This window comes from Podarcis tiliguerta (genome assembly GCF_965153285.1).
Source record: "Podarcis tiliguerta genome assembly, chromosome: 7".
Lineage (NCBI taxonomy): Eukaryota > Metazoa > Chordata > Lepidosauria > Squamata > Lacertidae > Podarcis > Podarcis tiliguerta.
The window spans coordinates 86,931,891-86,958,533 of NC_139540.1; the positions used below are offsets into that span (position 1 = coordinate 86,931,891).

Here is a 26,643-nt window from a genome sequence, read left to right on the forward strand (position 1 = left end):
TCCTGTACTTTATTTTCTAATTCCAATTTTTAGACAATTCTTGTTTTAATATAATGGAGTTATTAAGTTCAGTTGAACACTACTGCTACCAGCCTATCATTTTCCCGAGGAACAACATTACACTATTTTTCTTACTAAAAATCTTTCTGCTCTAACTCTCACACTGTTAGAGGCAGTTTTCACACACAGGAAAAGTTAAGCACTCTGTAATTACAATTATTTCAAGATGACGGCCCATACCCGAAACAATAATCCTGCTAAACTTTGAGCAAATGTATCCTTTGCTTGGTTCTCTTTTGATCTATTCATGACAACTTCTGTTATCTTAAGTAGTATCTGTAGCATTTGCTCCCTAAGACAAAATAGAAAAACCACATGTTTAGAAATAAATCCCATAATTTTATTTTACATATGAAAAATACACAAAATATATTAACAAATGTGATGCTCAGAATAATAACTACACTCCCTCGGAATAATTTTGGCACTGCCATGGTGTTCCAAAAAAGATCATTTGGGTTCTGCAAAAGGCATTTAAGTGCATGTAAACATCAGGTGGGACTTGAACCCTACCTGGTGGATGAATCACTGCTCCAAATGGAATTTTCAAAAGAAAGGAGACACATAACAGAGAACAGTGACAGCCAACCAAAACCAGAACAATGAATGAGACTCTCTGTGGAATAAATAACAACAAAGGAGAAAAGGCTCCGGTAATACGTCGTGCGTGTAGAAAAACAACAAAGCCAGGCAGCTCAAGGCAAAATCCCATACTGCAGAGTGAGGCCCTGAAGCCACCTGTTTACATGCACAGAAATCCTCTTTGCAAGAATGAACCCAAACGGTTTTTTCTCTGTACATGTAATGGAGACCTCAGGTGGGACACAGCGGTGACCCATGCAAGGCAGAAAACTACCAAACAAACAAACAAACAAACAAGGAAAAGGCTGCCTAGTGATTGGGCAGGCTGGGCATTTTGTAGTGCTTGATGAAAGTACTGGCTTTGGTCCAGGTGGAAGCTCTACAAATTTCTTGCAATGCAGCATTCAGAGGAAATCCTGTCTGTAGCACTAGCTGAATGAGAATTTTTTTGTAGATGGTGGCAATGTAAGGCAGGTGTAAGTTAAGAAATACAGGCCTTAAGTCGCCTAGTCAAAGTAGAAGTGAACACTTTCCAGCATAGGGAAGAATGGAAAGTGGGGGAATGAGAGTATTTGACTGGCAGAAGGACTTGATTTAATAAATATACACCTTCAATGCACTTCACACATCCAACGAATGTCAGGCTTTTTCTGGGGGATGAGGTGAACAGGAGATGGACAGAAAGAAAAAAAGGGTCTGCTCCTGCTTGACGTGCCTGTAGGAACATGCATAGGAAGATGCAGACAGACCTCTGCTGGTTATGGTGGCTGCTAAAGGCAAGTCTCCTTTGCGCCTTCTGTTCTGAGATACGCGGAGCAGATCTAGTTCTTGGGGAAGGGGGGGAACTCTGGCAAACTCACTTGGCTGCTGCACAGATTCTAACACACCTGACACTTGCCTCTGTTCACTGATACCTTGCTCCTGTTCTTCTTCACCCATTATTTCCAACTCCTTTCCTTTTCTTCTGGGGTGTGACCTGTCTCGAACTACCAGTCCAAGACCTCGTTCTCTTCCCCTTCCCATTCTCTGGAATGCTCTTGGGGTGGTGGTCTCTACCACCACTCCCCCTCCTCCTCCGGCCAGTCCCTGACATTACCTGTGTTGTGTTCTGACACACTAAGTCGATGCCAATAAAGGAGATTGATTGATTGATACTGTAAAGCACTCTGTGATCCTTGGATGAAGAAGTGTGGTATAGAATTGAAACAATAATAAAAAAACACTGATGATTCCAAAGAGGAATTTCAAAAATTCCATTTGGAGCAGCAATTTTGTCTTCAACCACTAGGTGGAGCACAAGTCCAAGGTGAGGACACTTACTTGCCCAGAGAAAGACTGATATCACAACCCGAACAAAGGAAAATAGCACTTTCAATGCATTTTTTAAGTATGCTTATTAGATATGGAAAATAATAAATCAACACAGTAAAAAGACACTCTGTATCCATGAAGAATTGCATTAAACCAGAAGTTAGAAAACTCCAGCCTATGGGCCAAATCTGGCCTGCCAGGTCTCCAACGACCCCCATGTAGATAATACATTTGGAGATCTTTCCCTTTTAGAGTTAAAGATGGGGGGGAAACAACAACCAAATGTCATGATTTCAAAACTTATTTCTATGTAGAAAATTTCAGATAGGGTTGTAAAAAAAGAAGGTACAGTATGTTTTATAAATTTATACATATGTTTTAAAATTCTGAAATATTCAACGCTAGCAGCAGAGCCTACTTAGAAATAAGAGCCGTTAAGTTCAACGGGACTTGTTCCTAGGCAGACTCAATGTTTTAGATCCTTTTTGATATATGTTGCGCATGCCACACATAGAGGAAATACATTAAAAACATACCATGTTTTTTTATTCATTGGAAGATCCATAATCATGCGCCTAAATATACTCAAAACTGCTCTGCATGCATCAACTTGCTCCTTCAGGAGTGCAGGTATTTCAGTACATGGTTCCAATAAAAATACATTTGCAGAGTTTGTCAAGAATACCTTAATATTTTGAAGGAAGGAAAGAAGAAACAAAGGGGATGGTGGGAAGAATAGCAATCAACAAATTTTATTCAGTTATTCTAATGTTCTGTTCAGAACACTTAACATGTATTCTCACAACCACAAACAGGAAAGCGCCTTTACATTCCTTTTATGGTAAAAGGCATACAGAGTTTGGTTTTCAAAACGTTTTGGGACCTCTCACCACCATTTTTCAACCTAGTGGGATATATGATTGCTGGTGAGCCACAAAACCTTTCTACAGGTGGCATTTCTCTTCCTAGAAGAAATTCAGGAACTTTCTCTAAAAGACATTGGGGGTTCTAATACATTATTGTCTTGCTCCAAGATTATTAGAAATAATATCTGATAGTAAACATAAGATAAAAAACAAATGAATAGTTGTCATCCCTTTTTCTTCCCCTTTGCCTCCCAATAAAATACTTTATTTTTTGAAATTTGTCTTTATTGATTTTAAAAAGCATTTCTTTAGAATTTCTCACTAAAATCTCCTCATGAGCTAGACATTTGTATTGTTAAAACATTACACAGTATTTTTGTTTTGTGTCCCCTGGACTTTGGTAAAGTTAATCCAAAGGTCTTTACTGTTTAGTATTTCTAGAATATAGCAGAAGGAAAGGGTCTTTAGCATTATAACTTAGAAACTCCCAAGGCTCCTGGGCAGCCTAGAGATTCTCTAGGCCAGGATCAGACTAGAGAGCATCTTATTATACTTCTTCTTTGGAGGGCATACAAAAACTACCATTAAAAGTAAAAACTACCAGAAAGCCTCTCAACTACTGCCCAGTTCAACTGCATCCATTTCCAGATTTTTAGCAGCTTGAAAGAAGAGTGCGGCCCAATAATACTTTCAGTGGTATTTGTCCAAAGCATTCATCTTCAGACACAGAAATAATAATACTGGAAATAGAAATATTCTGCTCCATTTGACTATCGTGATATCCCATAAATGTTACCTGTAGTGTAGCTTGAAGCCCTGCTTTGACATTCTTGTTTTCATCTTCTAATATACACCCTCTATTAACCGCATTAGAGAAGGAATGTGATCTTCCCCAACTAGATGACCTTTTATGTCCAGAATGGCCAGTTGCAAGCTTCAAAAAAGAAGCAAAAAAATGACAATATGCACTGGTTAAGACAGCATATCAAATTTATTTTAAAATGGTTAAGATGTAATAAATTAAATGCAGCAGGTCAGCCCAAGAAGTACAAGCAACTTCCACGGCCCTTGAAGCCTTTCAAAAATCTGCAAGTCATGTCTTTCTCCAATCCTAAACATGCTTCTGTTGGATGTAATCCCCAATGAAATCAGTGTGATTCCGAAGTTCCAATATCTATTTTTATTAACTAGCCATAATTGTATCATATAAACACATCCAAATGCTCCTTAAACTATGACATCCCTTCATGTCAATGCTCCCACCAGGAAAGTCAGTGTTGTCATGAGTAGGCACCACACAATTGGGCAACACATGTTACCACTAGGGCAGGCGATATCAGGTTTTCAACACTGTGATGTATCACCAGCTGAACACCATGATATAGTGACACACGGTGGTGCTGGAAAGGAAAGAGCATCACCCCTGGCCCCACAAGGCACCTGGGTGAAACCGCTGCCACTCCTGCTTCAACCAGCGCCTGGCACAGAGAGGAAGGAGGCAGCCAGAGAAGGAAGTCAAAGGCGCCAGCCAGCTGGCAAGTCCCACCCACAATATACTGCCAGGTGAAGGCATAATATATGTAACTGAATGCATATAGCTTTGTTGGCAGAGCATGAGACTCTTAATTTCAGGGTCATAGGTTCAAGATTCCTGCATTCCAGGCGGTTGGACTAGATGACCCTCATGGTCCCTCCAATTCTGCAATTCTGTGAATACTTCTATAGGTCTAATATATTAAATAGGAAAGGGTAAGTTCATTACTTGCAGTATTCACAAGCCAAGGAAAAAAGTACATTTTATTACTCAGATGTTTTATAATTTATTCCATCATGACATAGCTGATGTTTTATTGATTGGGTTGTATCCAATCGTATTGCTCAGCTGGCAGGAAGGCTTCCATCATCGGAACAGGGAGGGAAGCAATTTTCAGTCATTCCTTCTTCTCCACTCTCATCCCACCTCTAAATCTGCTCCAGCTGGGTGACACCATTGATACAACCCACTGAATTTTTACCTTTTGTACACTGCTTTGGAATCTCTCTGCATGAAGGGCAGCATATAAATATTTTTAATCAAATAAATAAATGTCATACTATCACACAAAGGAATATAACAAAAACTTGGGAAGAAAATATCCAAAAGTGGTATATTTGCCCTTATTAGGAGGTAGTGAGTATTTGATCTGTTTAGTCCTCTATGGAGTGTAAGAATAGCTAGGATGGGAACAGGCACATTATTAGTGGCAGATAGCTAGATGAAAGGCCACAAATGAAACTTTCTGAAGTTCTATTATTCTTAGCCTGGCTAGTCATCATAAAGCACACAAACCTCAATTAATTACACATTATAAACTATCCACCTATTTAATAAAGGCTGGTAGCATACATGTTTGCCTTCTGTTTCTGCTGCTGGGTAATCTAAGACGTCATCATCATGAACCGTCTCCTTCATATCCGGTTCTTCCATGAACACAGGCTTCTCTTGGAGTATCCACTTCCTATATACCTTCACTACATTTTCTGTTGACGATATCTCAGATGAAGGCAATAAAAAAGCCTAAAATGTCAACAGTACACATTACTGATACATAAGAAAAATAAAGTGCACTTGTACAGATTGAAAGTACATTACAGATGAATGTCTGCAGGCCAGAAGCAGCTCCTGGTGCTCTCCTATCAGGCCTACAGCATCTCCTCCTTGGCCCACTGCAATTGGGCTTGAAAAAAACATTCTGCTAGAAGTCTTCTTCAAGCCTTACTACATCAAGCCAATATGCAAATAATTAAAAAGGATTTTTATGCAATAAGGTCACAGATCAAGAGAAGCCAACCTAGAGGTTATCTTAATATAATTTTTACTATAGGATAATGAACCAAGAGATCTGCAATCTTTTTAAAAAATGATCAGCCTTTTAAAAGTTTTTGAATCCCAAATGATTCTCTGATTTTACAAAGCCCTGTGTAAGTAGTATGGACATTTCTGTTGACAGAACAGACCCTCTACAAATGAGGCTACAATTCTATGCATATTCCTTGGAAGTAAGACCCACTGAACATACAGGCTTGGACATCCACGTAAACAGACAGAATTAGACTTTACATCAAATAAATTCTGTAACACAAAACAACCAACCTCTACAGATATTTATAACAGGTACAATTGGTTTGGCTTTATACTTTTCTTCCTCTACTGTGTCATTGTAAATGAGGATTCATGTTATTTAACTTGGTGTTGGTTCACAAATTCCACATCACCTCACTATAAGTTAGATTTCTTAGTCCCTTCTTGGTGTAACATAGGGATCAAAAATACAAGTACAGTGGTACCTTGGTTCTCAAACTTAATCTGTTCCGGGAGTCCGTTCAACTTCCGAAACGGTTTGAAAACCTTTGAACATTCAAATATGTAAGTAATGTCCAAGTTAAACTAAATAGTGCAATTCAAAAGTATGTCAGAAGAGGGCATATTTCACCTAACAATATTTAAGTTTTCCTTTTCTGAAAAGCTAAGAGCAGGGACAAAAACCCAGCTCCTTGTTTTTCACCTATTTCTTAATAGAAAAAGTGGTACTTTTCACAGGCAGCACATTTGGCATTTTTGTGCACTTTATCTCTCTTTCCTACACTCACTTATTATTTTCACTATAACAGTCACACTTGTATATCCCACAATTTTCTCTCTAGAGAGAAGCAAAAAATTTTTAGCTGAATTATCTCAGCCTTTATTACAACTTTAACCTTTTGTACCACAATCCTAAGTTTATTCAGAAATAAGTCCCAGGGAAATCAATGGGACTTACTCCCTAGGTACATGAGCTCAGGATTGCCACCATAGCTTTATTGTGCTTTTATCTTCCATACACCTCTAGAAATATTTTACTCATACTTTCCCAAGACCTCAGAAGATTACGTTGATTTATTTTACCTTGACAGCAACCTACAGTGATGAAGGTTAGGAAAAAGAGAGACAGACTGGCCCAAGTCTTCCTAGTACATGTCAGGACTGGGCAAGGATTTAATGTGGAAATCATGATCTAAACCTAGCACACTACTGCATTTCCACAGCATACATACATTTACCCAGAACTAACCTGACGAAATACTTCATTGACAAAATTGACATAACCTCGTGTAGACAAAAGGATCTGTTGCACCATCTCATAGACGACCCGGTGTTGTTCTTCAATACTGCAAAAGCTGGAATCACTGAGCCTCCTCTCAGTCAATGTGCCATTAGTTGAATGACTTTTCTCCTGATCCAATACAACACTGTTCTCCACTTCAGAATTTTTATCTTGAATTGCACCGCCCACACTCTTAAGTAACATTGGGGAGGGGGGAGAGAGAAGACAGCAAATTATAATTTATAAACTTAATATGTAGTGGCTTAGCATTATGTGTGAATCTTTTACATAGTTCAAGATACATTTGTTTAAATCCATGTTTAAAGCCACATTTCATTTTTTGTAACTGCCAATTGTCACAAAGATGTTATTCTACTACTAAAGAAAAGCTTATTTCAGAACACATTCTATGTAACTACGGCTAACAGTAACTCTCAAAACACACAAACAGAATAGGTAAAATAACTGTTTAAAAGCCCATGTAAATATCACAGTTTATTTAACAAAGCATTAGCTATAACATTCCAATTTAACATTTTTTAAAGGAATACAAACATGTATACAATTTACAACTCACTTGAATGATTCTGGGCAAAACGTCCCCTCCATTTTTAGAATTCTGTGTTGGTGTGAAGTACTTTTTTTCCAGAAAAAAGTTTACAAGCCATTTAATAAAGACTACACGAGCTGTCATGTATGGTATTTTTGTGCTATAAATGTTTTCATTGTTACAAGCTACACTAAAATACGCTGGTTTGGGTCGCAGGCCAGGAATGTCTGTAAATCAGAAAACAGAAAATGTAATTTTAAAAATTTTGACCTTGTGAATTACACGGTTCACAGAGTAATTTTTCCGCTCAGTGAAAACAATGAAGTCAGCTTTCTCAGAGAAAGCAATATTTTGTAGAAGTATTGAACTCCATGTTTGAAACATTACAAAGCCATATAAATGATCATTTGTCTTCCTCAGGCAAAAAGTACAGAAATGGTGGCTTAAATTTAGAAAGTCATCATATATCACTTGAACGATCTAAAGTGTCACAAGTTTCACATGTAAATTGTTTCTTCGACACGTCCAGCTTTCCACTCCTACAACATGGTTATATAAAAAGACATAACACTCAGGTTGTTTTCCCTTTAGCTTTTAGAGAGAAGTGAAGTTTTTACTACACAATTGTTAAAATCATGCCTACTGATTAAAAGACAAAGGTTGCAATCCAATGCATGCTTACCTGAAAGGAGAACACATTTAGGTCAGTGGGACTTCCTACAAGCAAGCATGTATAGGATCAGGCTGTAAGATCCTCCACCCTAAACACATTCACTTCCCTAAAGCATTCTTGTAACCCTTACAGCAACCCTCTAAGGCAGGGCAATTTTATACCATCCCCATATTGCAGGTGGCTGGCTGAAACTAAAGAACCGCGACATGCCTGGTGTCCCCTGATGGGCACCCTTCTGCCACTCTCATGGTTCTCTGGATCAGAGTGAACATATTTAGAACCAGAGCGCATAGTAAGAAAATATATTCAAATGTGTATACAGAGACATTAAGAGACGCACGGAAAATATACATATCTCTCACTTTATTTGGAAAAAATAAAAATAAAATGGCTACTCACCAAGCACAGGTTTGTATACATTGGTTAGTTTTGTAAAAGAGGGAAATAAATGAGGAAGGTAATACTTTCTGAACAATGCAAAGAGAAACTTAAATCCAGTATCACAGTTCTCTTTATTCTTCCATTCCAAGCTCGCAGCCTACACCAGAGTAAGGAGTGTCATGTTAATACACAGCATACTAAAAAATAAGTCTAAATGAAACAATTTATATGAACACTTAAAAAATGCACTGCTCTCCAATCCCATATTTAGGCCTCAAAACAGACAAGAGTTTAAAAATCAAGCAGACACTAAACAGAAAGTACTTGGTTACTGATGTAACTTTGGTAGCTATTGAAAACACCTCTCTTCATTAACTTCTTGTTTGAACACAGTGCACAGTCAATACAGACAAGATCTTGGCTGATCTTAAAAGTCATGTTGGAACACAGGGGAAGAGGCAGTGCCTATGACCTATGAAGTGCACACATTAATAATGAAGACATGGAATTGTGTCCTTACAATATACTCTGCTTTGTTATCTTGTGCTTATTTAGATATGCTGTGAGCAGGTGAATATATCATCAAGTTAACCAACGCTAAAGAAGCAGATTTACATGTAATTACCTGGATTACCATATATTTTAACAGTAGCTGAAGGAAATAGCATGTTGGGTCCTCGGCGGTTTTTTCTCCAGAAACATGTGGCAAAAGTGGAGTTATTTCTTCAGGACAAATCTTTGCTAAAATAAAAAAGAAGTAATTTTGAAAGATTTAAGACACAGTTGCATAAACACCTTCTTTTTTTAAAATGAAAAGTTGGGGGTGGGAGCTCAGTCAGCTCAAGTAGAAAGACTGCGGGCACCAGAATCCTCCACTTTCAGATGGCTTTCCTCCTCTCCGGTAGAAGAAAATCCCCAGGATTATTGTTCAGTAAAGTATAAAATACCCATGCCGATAGGGGCCACTGGATCTAGAGCAGCCCAGGACTTCATGACAGCTATGGGGCTGCCTGCAATGTCAAACACATGCAGCAGGCTGACACATTTTAGATTTCTTTTTCACCCTTCTGAAGCCTTCACCTGATGCACTAGATAATACCAAAGGGCTCAGGATAGTACTAGCCACAAAGCTGAGTTCTTTATTGCTATATAGATGAGGGTGGGATCATTTTTAGACAAGGATCCTTTTTCCTTTCCCCCCTTCCAACTGACACCCTCTATGTTCTGGAAGCCACCAAGACTAGATCCTTATTAGACTTTTGTGGGACTTTTAAAAATAAATCATTTTTCTTTTCAGTTGGGAAAATTTATATGCTTCTGCAAATCTGGGAGTAACCCAAGTATGCAGAAACTACTGTGTCATTTTTAGGTGACCCTCTGTATCTGAGAAAGTGACAGGCACTGGGCTACTAAAGGTTGATATCAGAAGGAATAGGTAGCACCTGCAGCAAAACTTTGCAGTGTATTCTCATATCCCAACACAAGTGCTTCTATTCAAGGTTCTAGTTAGCCATGTCTTCCTCCAGGGTATCAAATTCCATTCCTTTCCATTGCCAATTTCCCTTTCTCTTTTCTAAGTAACACTCAGTATACTGGTGCTACTGAGGACCCCTCAACCATGCCCAAAGGAAGTACCTATAAGAAGATCTGGAGACATTTCCTAATGTGAGAGAGAGAATGCCACTACTATGGTGAAACCTGCAAAATACTTGCACATTGTCTAAAAACAAAAAACACACACACTTTTTTCTTTGAAATTATTTTTTCTCGAATGCAAATTTAGAGAGATTCAAACTATGGATTGACTAAAATTCATATGATTAATCAACAAAGTTTCTTTAGTCAGGTGACAGTGCATCTAAAAACTTAAGATACTTGAGAAAATATCAGAATATAGCAAAAACAAACCATCAGTGTGACTGGGAGGAGGGCTAATGAGAGTATCGAGTGTACATGGACCTCGTGAAGACATCACTGCAGGAAAACCAGGAACGAGGCAAGCAAAGGTTAACAGTTGCTCTTCTGCACAATTTGTTTGGAGAGCTTGTAACCAGAGAAGAAACAGTCTGATTCCTTCACATCTTATCTAGAAAGAAGACACATTTTAGAAAGCAATATAAAAAGAACAGTCCAGCAACGCTGGGAAATTAAGAAATACAGTGGTACCTCAGGTTACATACGCTTCAGGTTACATACGCTTCAGGTTAGACTCCGCTAACCCAGAAATAGTGCTTCAGGTTAAGAACTTTGCTTCAGGATGAGAACAGAAATCTTGCTCCGGCAGTGCGGCGGCAGCAGAAGGCCCCATTAGCTAAAGTGGTGCTTCAGGTTAAGAACAGTTTCAGGTTAAGAATGGACCTCCACAACGAATTAAGTACTTAACCCGAGGTACCACTGTAGACTTAACACCTTAATAAAGTACTTTGTTGTAACTGCTTTCAACCATTACTGCCATAAAGGGTCACTGCATTCACTTTGCAGAGAAAGAGTTTTCCCTTTGAAGAAGTTTGCCATCAGTTGTTTAATTGGAGAAAAGATTTGGCACTATAGTTAATACTGACATATTTTCCGAAGTCCAGGTTTCAGACAGAACCAATATGACTTCCATTTATGCAATATGACTTCCACCCTCTCCTTCCCCTACACATGCCCCATGGTGTCCCCAAATCTGTTCCGAAGGACTGAGGTAAACCCCAGAAAAGATTCAGCAGGTGTGCAAGGGGAGGAGGGGAAAGTTCTGTTCTGCAAATGGAAGCCTTTCCGCTCGCACAGGAAGCTACTTTGTGCTATTCTGAATACAACCCATTGTTTCCATATTTTACAAGAAAGACTGCAATGACTGAATGGGTAGCTTTCTTACTCCTTTCTTATCCCAACCATTATTCCATTATTCCAAGGATATTGGAATATTAAGACTGTATTGTTTCTGGCACCAGCTAAAGACTTTTTTGTTTCAAGCATGTAATCAGACATACAATTTTTAATTTTATTTTATTATGTATAAGCAACTGATGATTTTTACGTTTACTTGCTTAATGAACATTTTATGTTCTATGTAAACCGCTTAGAGATTTATAGATGATTAAGCAATATATAGATATCCTAAATAGGCTGTATCTCTGTGCACCTGGAAAAAGAGAAAGATCCAAGGAAGTGGAATTGCTGAGCCAAGGAAAGAAAAAAAAAACTGCACAAAAACAAAATGTTAGGTACAGAACATCTCATTGCTCAAACAATGGAAGAAAGAGGGATAACACAAGTGCTGCAATCAAGAACACAAAGAAAACAGAAGCAACTAAAAATTTGTATTGAGCTCAGGGCTGAAGACTACCGTATTTTTCGCTCTATAGGACGCACTTTTCCCCCTCCAAAAATGAAGGGGAAATGTGTGTGCATCCTATGGGGCGAATGCACCGACCCCTCTCGCTCTCCAGGCTTCAGGAAGCTAACCGCAAGCCTGGGGAGCCCGCGGCAAGCAGAACGCCCTGAAGCAGAGCGCCCCGCCCACCGGGCAGACATCGGCCAGCCCCACAAGCTCGGGGGACAGTGGGGAGGCGCAACGCCGCCATCCCACTGTTCCCCGACCTGGTTTTGGGGGGCAAATAAAGGGGAGGGAATTCCTTTATTCCCCCCCCCCCAAACTAGGTGCGTCCTATGGGACGGAGCGTCCTATGGGACGAAAAATACGGTAGATCCTTTCTACTCAATATGGCATAAGTTTTTCCCCCTATGCTAACTCAACTGAACAGCCCACTTGTTTTACATACAAGTATGTGGAGAGGTTTTACTGAGAACTTAATTGACCCACCTTTTTCTCCTTGCGCAACAACTGAAAGTGGCATTGTACTTTCAGTAGTTTATTGGTTTTTACTCCTCCTCTGTACCTGTGTTTTATTTTTTGTGCTTTTAGATTTATTTTTATTCACCATATCCATAATTTTTATTGTATTCTGTATGTGTTTATGCCAATAAACTTTTAATTTAAAAAAAGGAACTCAAAGATGGTAACAAGGGTTAATAGGTAAATGGGGAGAAGTACTGAATTTCACATGTTGATTTGAATTAACATGCTGGTTTGTAAGCTTGGGTTGTAAACTTCTAATTAACAATGAATTTAAAACAAGAGTTGAAATACCTTAAGACAGTTTCCAGTGTGCAAAAGTTTCTTCAAAACTGAACCTGAAGAGTAAAAGAAAAAATACAGTAGGAAATGATGTCTTCAATCCACAAGTGAGTTCATTATGGCTGTTTATATACTAACCCAACTGTGCCATACTCCAGAACAAGGGTCATGACAAAGGAGGTGTGTTTCATATTTTCCATTGGCCACATCAGCCTAAGGAGTTAAAGAACACACCAACTCACACCTGGTCAGCTATGCAGCTTTATTTCAGATATGTAGCTTCACATCCCTGCTTCCACCTATGCTGTAGATTTCTTTTACTGATAAGTAATGCTTTCAGGAGGGCTTCAGGAGGGCTTCACTCCTGGGGTGCGATTCCATAATTCCTTCTCTGGAGGTTCCAATCCTCTCTTTTCCACTCCAGTCTTCTCAGAAGTAAATCCCAAACTGCAGGGACAGTAAGACCTTCCAAAATAACCTTGGTGTTCTGGAGGAACCTCTCACTACAGAGTGTCTTCCCTCAATGCCTGGCTTAAGTCCAGAACTCCTATTCCGCAAGGAGAGGGGCTGGGGAAACCCAGGAGGCTGCATTTCCACTTATGGTCCTGTCCAATGGGGCTTAAGGGGATAACCTGCAGGTGACCTCAGGCAGGGGGGTGAGAGACAAGTCTTGCCAATCTCCTTGGAGAAGCCTTACTAAGCTTAGGGTCTGCCTATTGCAACCTGTTCCCTGCATTGTGCCCTTCTTCCCTCCTCCATGTTTTCCCACCCTCTGTTCTGCCTAAGGCATGATACCCAGGCTCCTTCCCTCCCATCAGTCAGATGATTGAAAATGCCCCACTTTGCTCCTCCTCCTTCCCAAATGTGGTCTCTTCAGGAGCTGTTGCCTACTTGGCATCTGGTGGTGTGATGGGCCAGCAAGCCTCAACATCTCTTCACAGCAACTTATTCTTACAACTTCCATAGAAATACTTAACATTTATATATCTAGTTCTCAGAAACCACAGATAAGATGGCAATATTCTTTCTGCACAGTATCATTTCAAACTGCAGATGAGGGTTCACCCTCATCAGCATGCAGAGGAAATGCTTATCTGTCATTTGGAAGTTGAATTGAGTGTTGGGAAATTGAAACTCGATCCTGACATGACATAGGAGCCACTGTCAGGCAATTTTTCTGTCCATTGAGATGGTCTTCAACCAGTGCTTGAGGGGACTGCACTCTCTCTAAGAGATCAGGTGTACTGTCTAAGAGTGCCATTAGTGCTTGGTTGGGTTACTCATTAGTTAAACACCATTTGCAATCTAGCCATCACCCCAATTGTTTCATGCCCTTGGGGTCCTGGATGTCATATTATTTATGCAGAATGGCACTTCTTTTAGCCATGACCATATGACTTATGCCAAGGTCACAACTTTATGTATAAATTAGGATTCTCTCAGGACTCAATGGAAGAAACATAATATATGTCACTTTGAAATACTTAAGTTTCTTTATACATGTTGGCCAAAGTAATTACCTGGTATTTGCCTCTCCCCATATGAACCGACCTGGACCCTGCAATCATTATCTCAGGGCCTACTTCATGTGCCTCCTCGGCGAGAGCTCCAGAAGATGGCAACATGAGAATGGGTGTTTTCTGCAGTGGAATGCTCCCCACAGGGAGGTTCACTTCATTAAGGCACCAGGTGAAAACATTTCTCTTTAACTAGGCCTTTGGCTGATTAATGTTCTATGGCATTTTAAATGTGTTTGTGGGAGGGGGGTTATTGGTTTGTTTTTGTTCTTGTTTTATTATGTACTGCATTTTGTGCTCTCATTTTGTATTTTTTGTTGTGAACTGCCTTGTGATCTTTGGAGGGGCAGTATACAATTTTAATAAATAATAATAGTAATAACTAGATTACTTATTGCAATGTTTTGGTACTGCAACAAATTACTGCTATTAATATTCCATATTTGATTTAAACTAAATTATAGTACACCTGTATCCTATCAGGTTTCCTGGAAACAATCTTTTCCAAGTGACATGTGAGGAAAAGTAGCAAAAAGCAGGAAGAAACTGTCGTCAACACTTGCTGCTGCTCCTGATCTTCCCAGGTGGGCTGAGCTCCTCTTCCCCCTCACTGAGGCTGTCAGCTCACCTTTCCTTTGGCAGAGCAGCAGGACCAGCTGCTCCGAGTGTGATTATATCGGCTGGGCTCTCCTAAGCCTACCTGCTCTGAGTGAAGTGACAAGAAGCGGACAAATTCCAGCTAGGCCTCAGAACAACAACTTCTGGCTGTACTACATTCACTTCCAAGAAGCTTGGGTCTCCATGATTTTTCAACTCAGAAGCCACCTGGGCCTCAAATTTCCATCCAAACTGGTCATTAAGAAGACCAATGAAACATTAAGAATTTGGGACTGTGTTATTTTTATTGATTTGTAAGCTGCTCAGAGCTTTTCCTACTGAAGGGTGAAGTATAAATGCTCTGAATGCATTAATGTATGTTTAGAGACAATGCTAAATGGTAGTAATAAGAAAAGAGTACCATCTAGCTCCATTAAAATCATTTGACATTTGTACACTGGCTTTAGTGAAGGTGGAGAAATGTAATAAACTGAACTAAACTAAAAAAAAAAAAATTCTTAAAAAAATAATAATAATTAAAGCCAAACCTCACTTACCTATGCTGTGGAAATGCCACCGATAGAAAATTCTTTCTGGAAGTAGTTGTAATATTTTCTGGAGAACACAGATAATTCATATTTTATATCATATTGACAAAACAGCTACTTGGCATCTAGTTTACATCACTTAAGTGCAATAGAGATTAGGGTTTTTTAGGGAGGGTCAACGCTGTCAAATAATTTCTTTTACACTTAAGCCTTCTGTTGACATGGAAAGAATCTCTTCACCAAAAGTATAAGAGTCTTAGCAGACACTTAACTCAGGAATGTACAACATTGCTCAAAATTATTCATTATTGATCATTGTTAAGGAAAATTAGTTAAAACAAGCAGTCAACTGCCATGTGTTTATGCTTTATGAAGTAGCTAGTACTCAAGCATTGTAAATACTTATGTTCAGGCAGCTCTGGCAATACATAATCTTAATGACAGATGACATTTGGTCTCTCTCTCTCTCTCTCTCTCTCACACACACACACACACACAATTCCTGCATTGCAGGAGGATGGACTAAATGACCCCTGGGGTCCCTTCCCCTCCAACTCCACAATTCTATGATTCTATTATCTATATTTTTACCTGAGAGCTATTAAGAAAAAACAACTGTATCATTCTACTTCTAAATAGGCTGGGCTCTGCTCTACATTACAAGCTTTTCCCCATTAAGGCTGGCTCAAGACATTTTGCTGCCTGCGGACAAAATGACACCCACTCACTCCCCATTGAGTGGCCAACTGGAATGGCTGCTGAATCCTAGTTCAACACTAATAACAAAGCACTGCACTGCTCCTGAGAGGGATCAGCAGGGTAGTTATAAAGGTGGAGGGCAAGGTGCTTTGACACACAGCTCTTTCTCCAACAGAAGGGTATGGTCAGGGAGCTCAGGAGGAAAAACTGAGGCAGCGGCAGCAGGTGGGCATGTAGAAGAGGTGGTGGGTGGGTGCAAAGGAGGCAGAGGCACAGGGGTGTAGCATGGGGGGAGCTGCCGGGGGCGATGGTCCCAGGCCTATTTTTATGGGGGCTGCTGCTCACACCGCCCTACCAGCCCTGTGCTGCTTTTGCAAGGCTGGAATCGCAAAGCAGCTGGGGGCTGGCAGGGCAGTGGGAGAAGGATGCAACAGCCTTGAATCCTTGCGTCCTTCTCCTTGCCAGCCCTGAGCCACTCTGTAAGGGTGCGATCACCCCAGACTCACAAAGTGGCTTGGGGTAGAGTTGCTCCAGTGGTGTTGGTGGCAAGGGCTGGGCTGGCAGGCTCCATTCACCCTCTGCGCCCTGTCCTGGGTGCCACCAAACCATGCCCTGCCACTGCAGAGGTGTGCATGCATGAGGAGAGGTGCAGGTGGGTATGTGCAGAGGAGGGGGTGGCAAGTGGCAACGCTCCTTGGAGGCCACAACTGCTGCCTGAGGCGATGGCCTCACCTCGTCTCATGGGTGGGCCAGGCCTGATTTGGAGGATGATTTAGTTGACTATCACCCACTGTCAGTATGCTATGCTTGTATCCTTAACACATGATTTTGCACACATTGAGCTGACAAGAAACATATGCCTTAGGCATTTGTGTCTAACAAAAGCGAAAGACCTCTTCCAGTATAAATATATATGGCAGTGAACTCCAAATAGTTAGTGACATTTTGTTTTTATTTTCAGAGTAAAGATATACAAAATAACTTAAGAAACCCCATGGTGCAGAATATTCCTTATTATGCTGTACTTTATTCATATGGAAATCCATTAGTACACTTGAAATATAAATTAGGTATTATGTCAAATAAATACGTCAGGGGAATCTGTCAGTTCTTTGATTCATAGGCCTCTCTTCTCCAGGCTATTGCATGACTAAGAATAATGTGAAGGATAACTTTGACATAGACAAGCTGCTCTGATAAGCAGAGGAGTTTTTAAAAATCTTTTAAAAAAATAAATGTGAACATTTTTCTTACCAGATGATACTTCATTTAATTACAGATAATCTAAAGCATTTAGATGTTATGCTAAGAAGAACTGCAATGATCCTCTTTTCCCATATCCAGCATTATGTAGCCATCCCCAATCTGGGTTAAAATAAACCCAAATACTTCAGCAGCAGCCAACCTCAGACTGAGCCTTAAACAGAACCACAGCTCAAATGCCGTTAAGAGAAACCTCTTTAGTTGGAAAGTTCCCACAACCATGATGGCAGCAGGGGAAACTGTGGGTCCACTGGGGCCTCTGAGCTGTTGTCCTTGGAATCAGGGGAGAGCAACACAGATTCCTCAGGCCAGACAAAACGGGTTCCGCTTGCCCCACAGCTTCCAGGAGAGAGGCTCACTTGTGGTTTGCTCTAAGGGCAGGGCCTCTCCCAGTCCAATTCCACCTCTGAATCCACCACTGAAGATTGTGAGTGTGGACTGTGGGTTATAACACCCATTATTTGCACCCACAAGTTATGTGAATAGGTGTACTATTTTAGGTTTCTTTATTTAAAATGTTTTTACCCTGCCTTTTTATTTATAAGCCATTCAAAGACAGCTTACAAATTTGAAATATAACATTATAATTATTTAAGATACAAAAATAACATTAAATAACAGCTCAGATTAAAATAATAGAATCATTTCACAGTAGCATCCTCCAGATTGAACACTTAAGGCCTGAGGACAATGTCCCGTGTATAGAGTGCCATGACTGGTAAGGTACTTCCTACCTGATCTTTGATACTGGGAGCTCTTGGGAAAGAGTCACAAATGACCATCTTTGTAATTGTGCATATTTGTGTTTTGTTTTTTAAAAAATAATTTTTATTAACTGACCAATCAAATCACATCACATAAATTCCAAATTACAAAGTGGAATTTTAAATTTTTGTTGGGGGTACCCATATTTCAAGTTCCGAAGGGGATCCAATCATCTTCTTGCTGCTGCATTAATGTCCACAAATCTGTCCAAATAATGTTCATTATTCTATCCAGTCCTATCTTGCTGTTTCCACATCTCATCTTGTTATTTTCATATATTTTTCCTTTTTCTTTGTGACCTCTTCTGATAATCTCCTTAAGCAGGTAAAAGCAAGTTGTAATCCTGTGTGAATTTTCCCGTTCGTCCAATAGCCATATCGAGATGGTTTCCATATATCATCACTTCCATAAATAAAGGCACTCTTTCCATCATTAATCTTCGCAAATCTGTCGCCCTCTTCGCCTTCTTTAGTCCTCTGAGGAGGTTCGCCCGCAATATGAAAACAAATCCATTCCTCCTCCCAGACATAAATCTTTCGACAGAACTTGCCAAAATGGCGACGCTGTTTTTTACTGCGTCATCCCAAAGCTCTTGTACTTTTCTCGATCTCCTTAAAACATGCTTTTGGTTAGAGTTTATCTCCACACAGTCTTAAATCATCCAGCTTAGGTCATTTAAGCGGCATTTCTGACTTGTGAGGGGGGATTATTGGTTAATCACATAGAAGAAAGAAAGAAAAGTCCCCCCCCCCAGTCCCACTGCCGACATACCGAGCCTTGGTGTGTCTTCTCATGATATATTCCTGTTTAACCGACCCGTCTTATTTCACAGAGGTCCCTTCAATTAGCAGTCTTTACTCCCCATTCTTCACTTGAAATATGTGCATTTGCTTCTTCCTGATTGTTTATTTTCAAGTTGCTGCAGCTAGTGGCGCGAATCGGAGACAGCGTCCAGGAGAGCCGAAGTCCACACAAGGGCGTTCTGCCCAGTGCCCTCACCCCCTCGAATCCGGGGGTGATTTATGGGCACAGCAGGCAAGGGCAGTCCCCCCCTTTCCCTTGGGGGGGGCAGGGAGGCTGCATACTCCCATCACAGCCTCTTAATTACCTCGTGTGGGTCGGAGAGATGTTCTTGTCAGCCATCTTCCAATGCGCCCCTAGTGGCCCCCGTGCATATTTGTGTTAGAGGAAGTGAACCTTTACATATCTAGGCTGTAAACTGTATTAAAACTAGGATTAAAAACTAGGATTAGGATTAAAACTACAGTCATACCTCATGTTACGGATGCTTCAGGTTACGTGTTTTCGGGTTGCAGACCACGGGAAACCCCTAAATACTGGAACGGGTTACTTCCAGGTTTTGCTGCTCATGCCTGTGCAGAAGCACTAAATCGCGCTTCGTACATGCGCAGAAGTGCCAAATCGCGCCGACGCCTGCACAGACGCGGCACTTCAGAATGCGAACGCTGCGGGTTGCGGATGTGCTTCCATCACAGATTACGTCCACAACCCAAGGTTCCACTGTAGCACCTTTGAATTGTGCTTGATAACAGACCAGAAGCTAACAAAACTATTTTAAAATTGGCAAAATACCCATTAGTTCAGTTTCATTCAATAGCCTAACAAGTATATTTTAGACCAGTTGTATTTTCAAGTTAAAACTGCTTAATTGTTATATCACTTGTGGAATGAATTGGCACAAGTAAATGTTACCATACTACATGTGTTGGTTGGCTTACCAATGCCAGGATGTCTGCTATCTGGGTTTTTTTAATGGGTGGTCAGGTCTATATGTAGGATAACCCTTCATACAACTGATGAAATGGACTTTAGTCAACAAAACCTTAAGACAAAAGTCATTAGTTTTTAACATGCTACAAGAGTGTTATTTTTATTTCAAAGTACAGGCATCCCCCACTTACGTGCATTCTACTTGTGTGCAACCATGTATACCCACAGAGCTGGGAAATAAATAAATAAATAGAATCATACCAGGAAATGTCTAGAGAGAGCTGGAGAGTCCATGTGGCTTGCCAGGAGCCCTTCCCTGGGGCCCTAAGAGGGCATCAGTGAGGGTGGAGGAAGCTCTGAAGAGACCTGAGGCAAAACGGGCCTTTGTTTAGGCTGCTTACTTTCCCCGCCTAACAGCTGATGTGCCAAGCAGCAAAGCAGTCACAGTTTTTCTGTGTGTCTTCCAGCCAACCCCAGAGCTTCTTCAACGCTAGATGTTTTGGTTTGGACTGGAGAGAGAGCAGGAGAGAAAGCTGAAAAGCAGAGGCTTTATAGAGACTTTATAGAGGGTGCTCCCCACTTTACACTAGTTCATTTATGTGAGTGGGGCCCCGGAATGCAGCCCCCGTGTAAGTGGGGGGACGCCTGTAGTCTTCAAAGGCACCTTCCCCCTCCCATATAACACACTGCAGTATATGCTACAAATAGTCCTAAAACTGTGTGTCTTGCAGGAGTTATAATACCATTTTATGCAAAAGGTCGGTGCTAGCTGCACTGAGGGACTGAGGATGAGAGAGAAACTTGGTGAACATTAAGACCCATGCCCCATTATAAGAGAGGGACAGGGAAACAGAAAGATCGGTGAGCGAAGTGTCTGAGGACAACCTGACACACCAGCTTCTACCTGTGAAGCACTGGACAGCAAGTAGAGATTGAGAGCACTGTAAACCCACACACTTTGTGAGGCCATCTGCACTTTCTTACTTGGGGGAATTCTTAGTTCTCCAGCGATATTCTTCGCATCTTTCTGCCAGGGCCAGTGGTTCCTCTGAAGCAGCTATGGTTAAGGGCAGGGATGAGTTGTGCCCTTGAGATACACCACACATTTACTTTTAATGTAAACAGAAGAATTATTTATCTCGGAGATCTAAGATATTTAAAGCTAATTTGTGAAATGTTATTAACACCACTCACACATAAGCAAGTATTTCAAAATGTACAATAATTATGTAAATCTGTTTACTCATCTGGGATGTAGTTCAATTCTGATTCCAGATGCCAAACATTAATAATCCTAATTAACTGTTTAACTAATTAAAATAGAACATGGGGAAAGTTTTATTCCTGCTGACATAGGATGAAATATGCCAACCAACCAACCAATTAACTTAATTTGCTAGGGTTTAGAAACACAAATGTTTAATTCAGATGACATTTACACTGTTTCTCCATCCCGCATTTGCTCTGAAGGATCCATAATGGGTTTATAACAGCTCCTTTCCAAAGGACAATTCTAATAATAACTATAGGATAATACTATTAATTTATCAATTATTTTTTAACTGCTGGAAGTAAGCATTCAGGTTACCCAGGATTTCTCTTTAGGCTGAATGAATGAGCAAAACTAAACACACGTCAGATGGTTATGGCAATAATAACCTGTCTGCAGGGGGGGGGAGTTGTAAAAATGAAGCAGCCACCATTATGAAATCATTAGGCCTTGCTGAGAGGATTCAAGTAAATGCCTTCTAAGTATTAAAAACATTTAAGAGACTTTTAAAGCCAAAAGCAATATAGCTAAAAAGCAGGGGCATGCATCTAGAACTATTCAGATTGTATCACAGATTTTATCACAAACCCTTTGAAGCAGTTAAAGCAAAATAAAGTATTTTATTATATGTTTGTTTACAGTATTTGCATACTGTATTTCAGACGACTGCTAAAACAGTTTTTTATACATTAGGGAACTAACACAAAGTTCAGTTGGACTTAGGCTACAGAGGCACTTTAGGCCAACCAACATATGTGCACCTCTGCAGCTTGAGGGTTCTTACTGAGGCTCACTGTGCTGTTCCAAGCTGGCATTTAAGGTAAAGGGAAGAGTCATAGTTCTGTTAGCAGGAGTACCAAGAGATTCTTTTCGGCACAGAACTCTTTACAATGTGAAAAGGGGACACACATTTGTATATACTTTTGTGTTATGTGCAAATTTGATTCAGCTTTCGCAAGTGGTGTACAGAGCCAAAAAATAAATAAGTGGCCACAAACAAGAAATAATTTTTCCCTTAATAGTATTTCCATACTAGAATTTCTGCCTGCCAAACAGCTGTTATAAAGGCAAAAGAACCCTGCTCTCCCCCAGCACCAAGCCTAACCCCAACAAAGAACAAAGAACTAAAGTTTCATGAGGTGTAAATTGGTTGTGCTACTGTAGATCAGGAATCGGAAACCTGTCTCACTCTGGATTATGTTGGGCTCCAAGTATAAACTGCTGAAACCAAGACGGCTGTCAGGGGACTGCCATCAGAACAGGGAAGGGAGGCAGAGGGGCAGCTGGGATACAGGGAACCTCCGAAAATCTTGAGCAGCAGTTCCTCTTCCTGTGGTGGGGAAAGCCACATCTCCAGTGGGGAAGAGGGGGCGGGACCAGAGGATGCTGCTGGGAGCCTCTCACCGCTCCTTGCCAAGCTGGCCAGGAGGGAAGCATGCCTCTTCCGTCGCCCACCTTGCGCAGAGGTGTAAAATGCAAAGAAGGAAGAAAAAGGCTGGGGATGACTAAGCTCTTATGTTGGGGGAGGACCACTCATGGATTCTGCTAGTGATTGAGGCAGACATGAACTGATGGCTCTGCACTGTAAATAGTTTTGCACCAAAATAAAACCTGTTAAAGACAGGTCAGAGTCCTGACTGGTTACTCACGAGCAACCACCACTGACATCTGACAACGGCCAATGATCAGGAATGATGGGAGCTGGAATCCAGCAATATCTGCAGGGACACATGTCTCCCATCCCAATACAGAACATGCATCAACTGAAGTAAGGGAAACAGTACATGAAGTGCAAAGCTAGGTATGGTCTTCAGATGGTTGGTCAGTGGTGATTAAAATAAATTTACAACAAGAAAGGTTCAGATGTCCATGCTTAGATAGATTCAAGATTAAACTGTTTAAAAGCAAGAATCAGGTATTATTTATAGTCATAATAACCACAGTAATGCAATCAGCACAGGTCAGTCAGTCACCATTTTATTTGTTGTTGTTTTTTAGCAAAAAGAGTTGGAACCCATAATAAAAATAAATCCTGTTGTTGTCGTTGTTATATTTATTTACATCCCGTCTTTTTTCCTGATAGGAATGCGAGGTGGCTTACAGATAACAACAACAACTAAAAACCCCCATCGGGCTCATTTGCTAGGTGGGAAAGAGTGGGATTATTTAAGCTCAGAGACTTCTACACTTGTCAAAAGCCCCTTACAGCTCCAGAAATAAAATTTATATTTAAAGATATACCATGTGGCTACATAGACATTCCAGGATCAAATCAGAAACTGGGATGGCTTCTGTAAATCTGGGACTGTCCCTGGAAAATAGGGACACTTGGAGGGTCTGGATTATACAGAATTAAACGTAACACATCCAGCCTTTGCTACTGGCTAGGCAATTTGCCTGGTTCTCTAGTGCACATGTGGTGGTTTGGCCCAAAAATTATTCTCTTTTGGTAAGTTTTTCAGACAATTAATCAAATGATGGGGAAATTGCTACAACCAGACCCAAAATGAGCTGTAATACCTTATTTTACTTCAAATTGAGAACATAACAAATAAAGACCTCATCCTCCATTTATTAGCAGCAGCTAGATTTGCGATTGCAAAAATATTGGAAAACTTTAACTGCAAATCTTTTTGAAGCCTGGATTTTGCAAGTATGGGACATCATGCTTATAGACAAATTAGCTATTTCAGAAAAGGAATATTGATCTGGGGGTGACTCACACCATCTATATGACATGGTATCCTTTTTCGTTTTTATTAAGACAATCAAATATGGTTTTCACTCTCCATCAACTCATAGAACCTTATGGAGAGATATTTTCATTTGATTGCCTTTCTTGGAACATCTAAAACTACAACCATCAGCTGCTATTTTTCTTTCTTTTCTGTAGAACTATTAGGCTCTGTTTTCCTTGTATGGGTATGTTTTATTACTTCAAATTTAAAAAAAAATAAAACAACAACAACAACAAAAATCATAGGGGGGGAACCATAATGAAAAAAGAGTAACAGAATTCTCTCTCTCTCTCTCTCTCTCTCTCTCTCTCTCTCTCTCACACACACACACACACACACAATTAAAACATACAGATCAGTACAATAAAAATATCACAGCACCAGCCCTTTTCTAAAGGCCTGTTGGAACAAAGAAGTCTTCATCTGCTGGTGGAAGGACAACAAGGAAGGAGCCAGTTTAACTTCTCTAGAAAAGGAGTTCCAAAGTCTGAGAGCAGCCATCAAAAAGGCCCTCTCCCATGTCCCCACCAAGTGTGCCTGTGAGGGTGGCGGGACCAAGAAAAGGGCCTCCACAGAAGATCTCTGAGCCTGAGCAGGTTCATCTGAGGGAAAGGACTACCACCAAGAAACTGGATGAAAACATTGGACTACACTTCATGGTTGTCATACACTACTGTCTATCAACGCCCACCCCCTTTGCAGGGTTTTCTAAACTATAATACCATCTCCACTTTGCAACATGGATTTTATTTGCATTAGCAAAGCAATTTTTAAAATGTTTATATGTTGAGACAAAAAATCCCACATTTTTACCATGAAATTAAACCTGAGTTAGAAATAGCACAAACACCCAGCTTTGCTGCTACCTTTTGCTTTTGGGCAGATATGCTACTGTTCAGTCTAAGCTACACTACAATCATGAATTTTCTAATTACTTTCAGTGTACAACAATGACTTATAAAGAATAAGCAAATCCCTTCAAAATGAACTAGGTGTGTTGGGGGGGGGGTGGCTTGGTTTCCAGCCAAGGTGAACCTGTGAAGCTTGTCTTCCCTTGTGAATTATGCTTTTTAGAAGCAGAAGTGACCAAGTGAGTATAACAGTGACACATTGAAGCCAGAAGTAGACTCCCTGTTTCAGCACAGGTCAGGAGTTCTTTATCCATTCGCTACAGACAGCTCTTTGGTCTTTCAGACAACAAGTATGGAGAAGGGCCAAGTGCCTTGCAAAAACGCCAATCATCAATCACAGCTCCGACTTCAATCATTGACTAAAAACACTGAAGTGGAAGTGGCTCATCTCTCAAAAAGCAATAGCCTTGAATGGTGCCTACAGATTTTGCCTCTTAGCTTTTGCTCTACAAGAGTTAGAAACTCAATGCCCTTGCAGGACAGACGTAAAATGCAGGGAGTCTTCTAATCCCACCTCACACTTCCAGTTAAGTCACTGGAAGCATGATAGGGACTAGATGTCAGGCTATTTTTCTTTAAATCACTCACAAACTGAATGTGAGAAAGAGAGGGTCTGCCCACAATTTAAAATAGAGGAAAATAGCCATAAATCTCACTTTACAGTTTGTGGGGAAACAAATGTTTGTCAGAAATGTAACTTATTCACTATAATCATGAAGGAACCATAATGTTGAGTAAGTACTGAAATGTGATAACTTACTTCAAAAAGAAAGAGAATGGAGTCCAGCTCCTCCCTTTGTGACTTATTCCCTGGGAGAAAAGGAATGTTTCCAGTCAGTATGGATAAATACAATACACTACTCTGTTAATAAATCCCATCAGACTGCTAGCTTTCAAATTCAGTGCTCTGCTCACATATCTACTACACAAAAGTATGCAACAGTACGAAGGAGCAGTATTGTAAGAATACAGTGTCAGAAAAAAGTTAAAGATAAATCTAAGCTTCTCTCCTTCAACCATTTGCTCTAATAACTGACAGCCCACAACAAGGCTCTCTGTCACACACATTATGTCTTAAGGAATATTTAGTGAGTAGAGAAACCGGGATGTAATGGGAAGCAAAATGAAGAGGAGTCCAATATTCAGGAGAAAAGGATACTGGCCTGGTTTTCACGACATGGTAACTCAAACTATGGTTTTCCAGGACTGTGAAAATGTTCAGGCTCCCTGGAAGCTTTGCTCTTCCCTGGTCCCTTTTGCTCCCACCCAACACTGAGCAAGGTTTAGCTTAGCATGTTCTCCAAACTGGGTCTTGTGGTTAAGCTCTCTCCTCAGCAACCATGAGCAGCAGCCAAAAACAAACTACGGTATATATTAAACTTTCTATAGCAGCATACAATCTATGCCTAGACCAGCCATACTTTCCTTTTTAATAAACTGAAGTAGAATTGCAGAGTTGGAAAAGACCACACTGTCATCTAGTCCAATCCCCTATAATGCAGGAATTTTTTGCCCAATGAGGGGCTCGAACCCACAACCACGAGCTTAAGAGTCTCCTGCTCTACCAATGAGCTATCCTAGGCCCATGTTATCTTGTTGTTTTGAAAAAGGATATACCACTTAGCGATTCTTCTCAGCAAATTAAATTCTTGCAAAACTGTCTCTATATTTGTATTTGTAGTTTGATATTTGTATTTGTGTTTGATAAGTTTAGATATTTACATTTCCTCATGGGTAATTTAAAAAGATATAGTAATGATTTATTTGTAGCTGAATAGGATTTAGATTTTATCAGAAATTTTTAATGGGGTGCCAGGACTTGGAATTGGAGGCTCCTACACTCCTCCTTATCAATTTAACCTGTCTGGTCCCAGGGGCTTTGTTCAGCCACAGGGCAGCAAGTGATGCAATCAAAATAACTGAGATAATTTAAC

General features: G+C 40.4%; 1 protein-coding gene across 15 annotated transcripts in view; it reads right to left on the reverse strand.

Moving 5' to 3' along the window:
• RALGAPA2 (Ral GTPase activating protein catalytic subunit alpha 2) overlaps positions 1–26,643 on the reverse strand; it is a 174,459-nt gene that overhangs the window by 133,706 nt on the left and 14,110 nt on the right. For 11 of the 15 annotated variants that reach the window (XR_014513117.1, XR_014513118.1, XR_014513119.1 and 8 more), the window contains exons 3-14: positions 25,470–25,519; positions 15,342–15,399; positions 12,683–12,726; positions 10,456–10,633; positions 9,173–9,288; positions 8,566–8,704; positions 7,521–7,720; positions 6,911–7,135; positions 5,206–5,376; positions 3,616–3,753; positions 2,490–2,638; positions 241–352 (exon numbers count right to left, since the gene is read on the reverse strand). Coding sequence is in view for 11 of the 15 variants with exons in the window: in XM_083448518.1 (XP_083304644.1) it covers positions 241–352; positions 2,490–2,638; positions 3,616–3,753; positions 5,206–5,376; positions 6,911–7,135; positions 7,521–7,720; positions 8,566–8,704; positions 9,173–9,288; positions 10,456–10,633; positions 12,683–12,726; positions 15,342–15,399; positions 25,470–25,519 (1,580 nt within the window). In the remaining 4 variants the exon portion in view is untranslated. Of the gene's footprint in view, positions 1–240; positions 353–2,489; positions 2,639–3,615; positions 3,754–5,205; positions 5,377–6,910; positions 7,136–7,520; positions 7,721–8,565; positions 8,705–9,172; positions 9,289–10,455; positions 10,714–10,949; positions 11,878–12,596; positions 12,727–15,341; positions 15,400–25,469; positions 25,520–26,643 lie in introns of those variants that run through there. The other 4 variants (XM_083448514.1, XM_083448515.1, XM_083448517.1 and 1 more) reach the window with 3 other exon arrangements.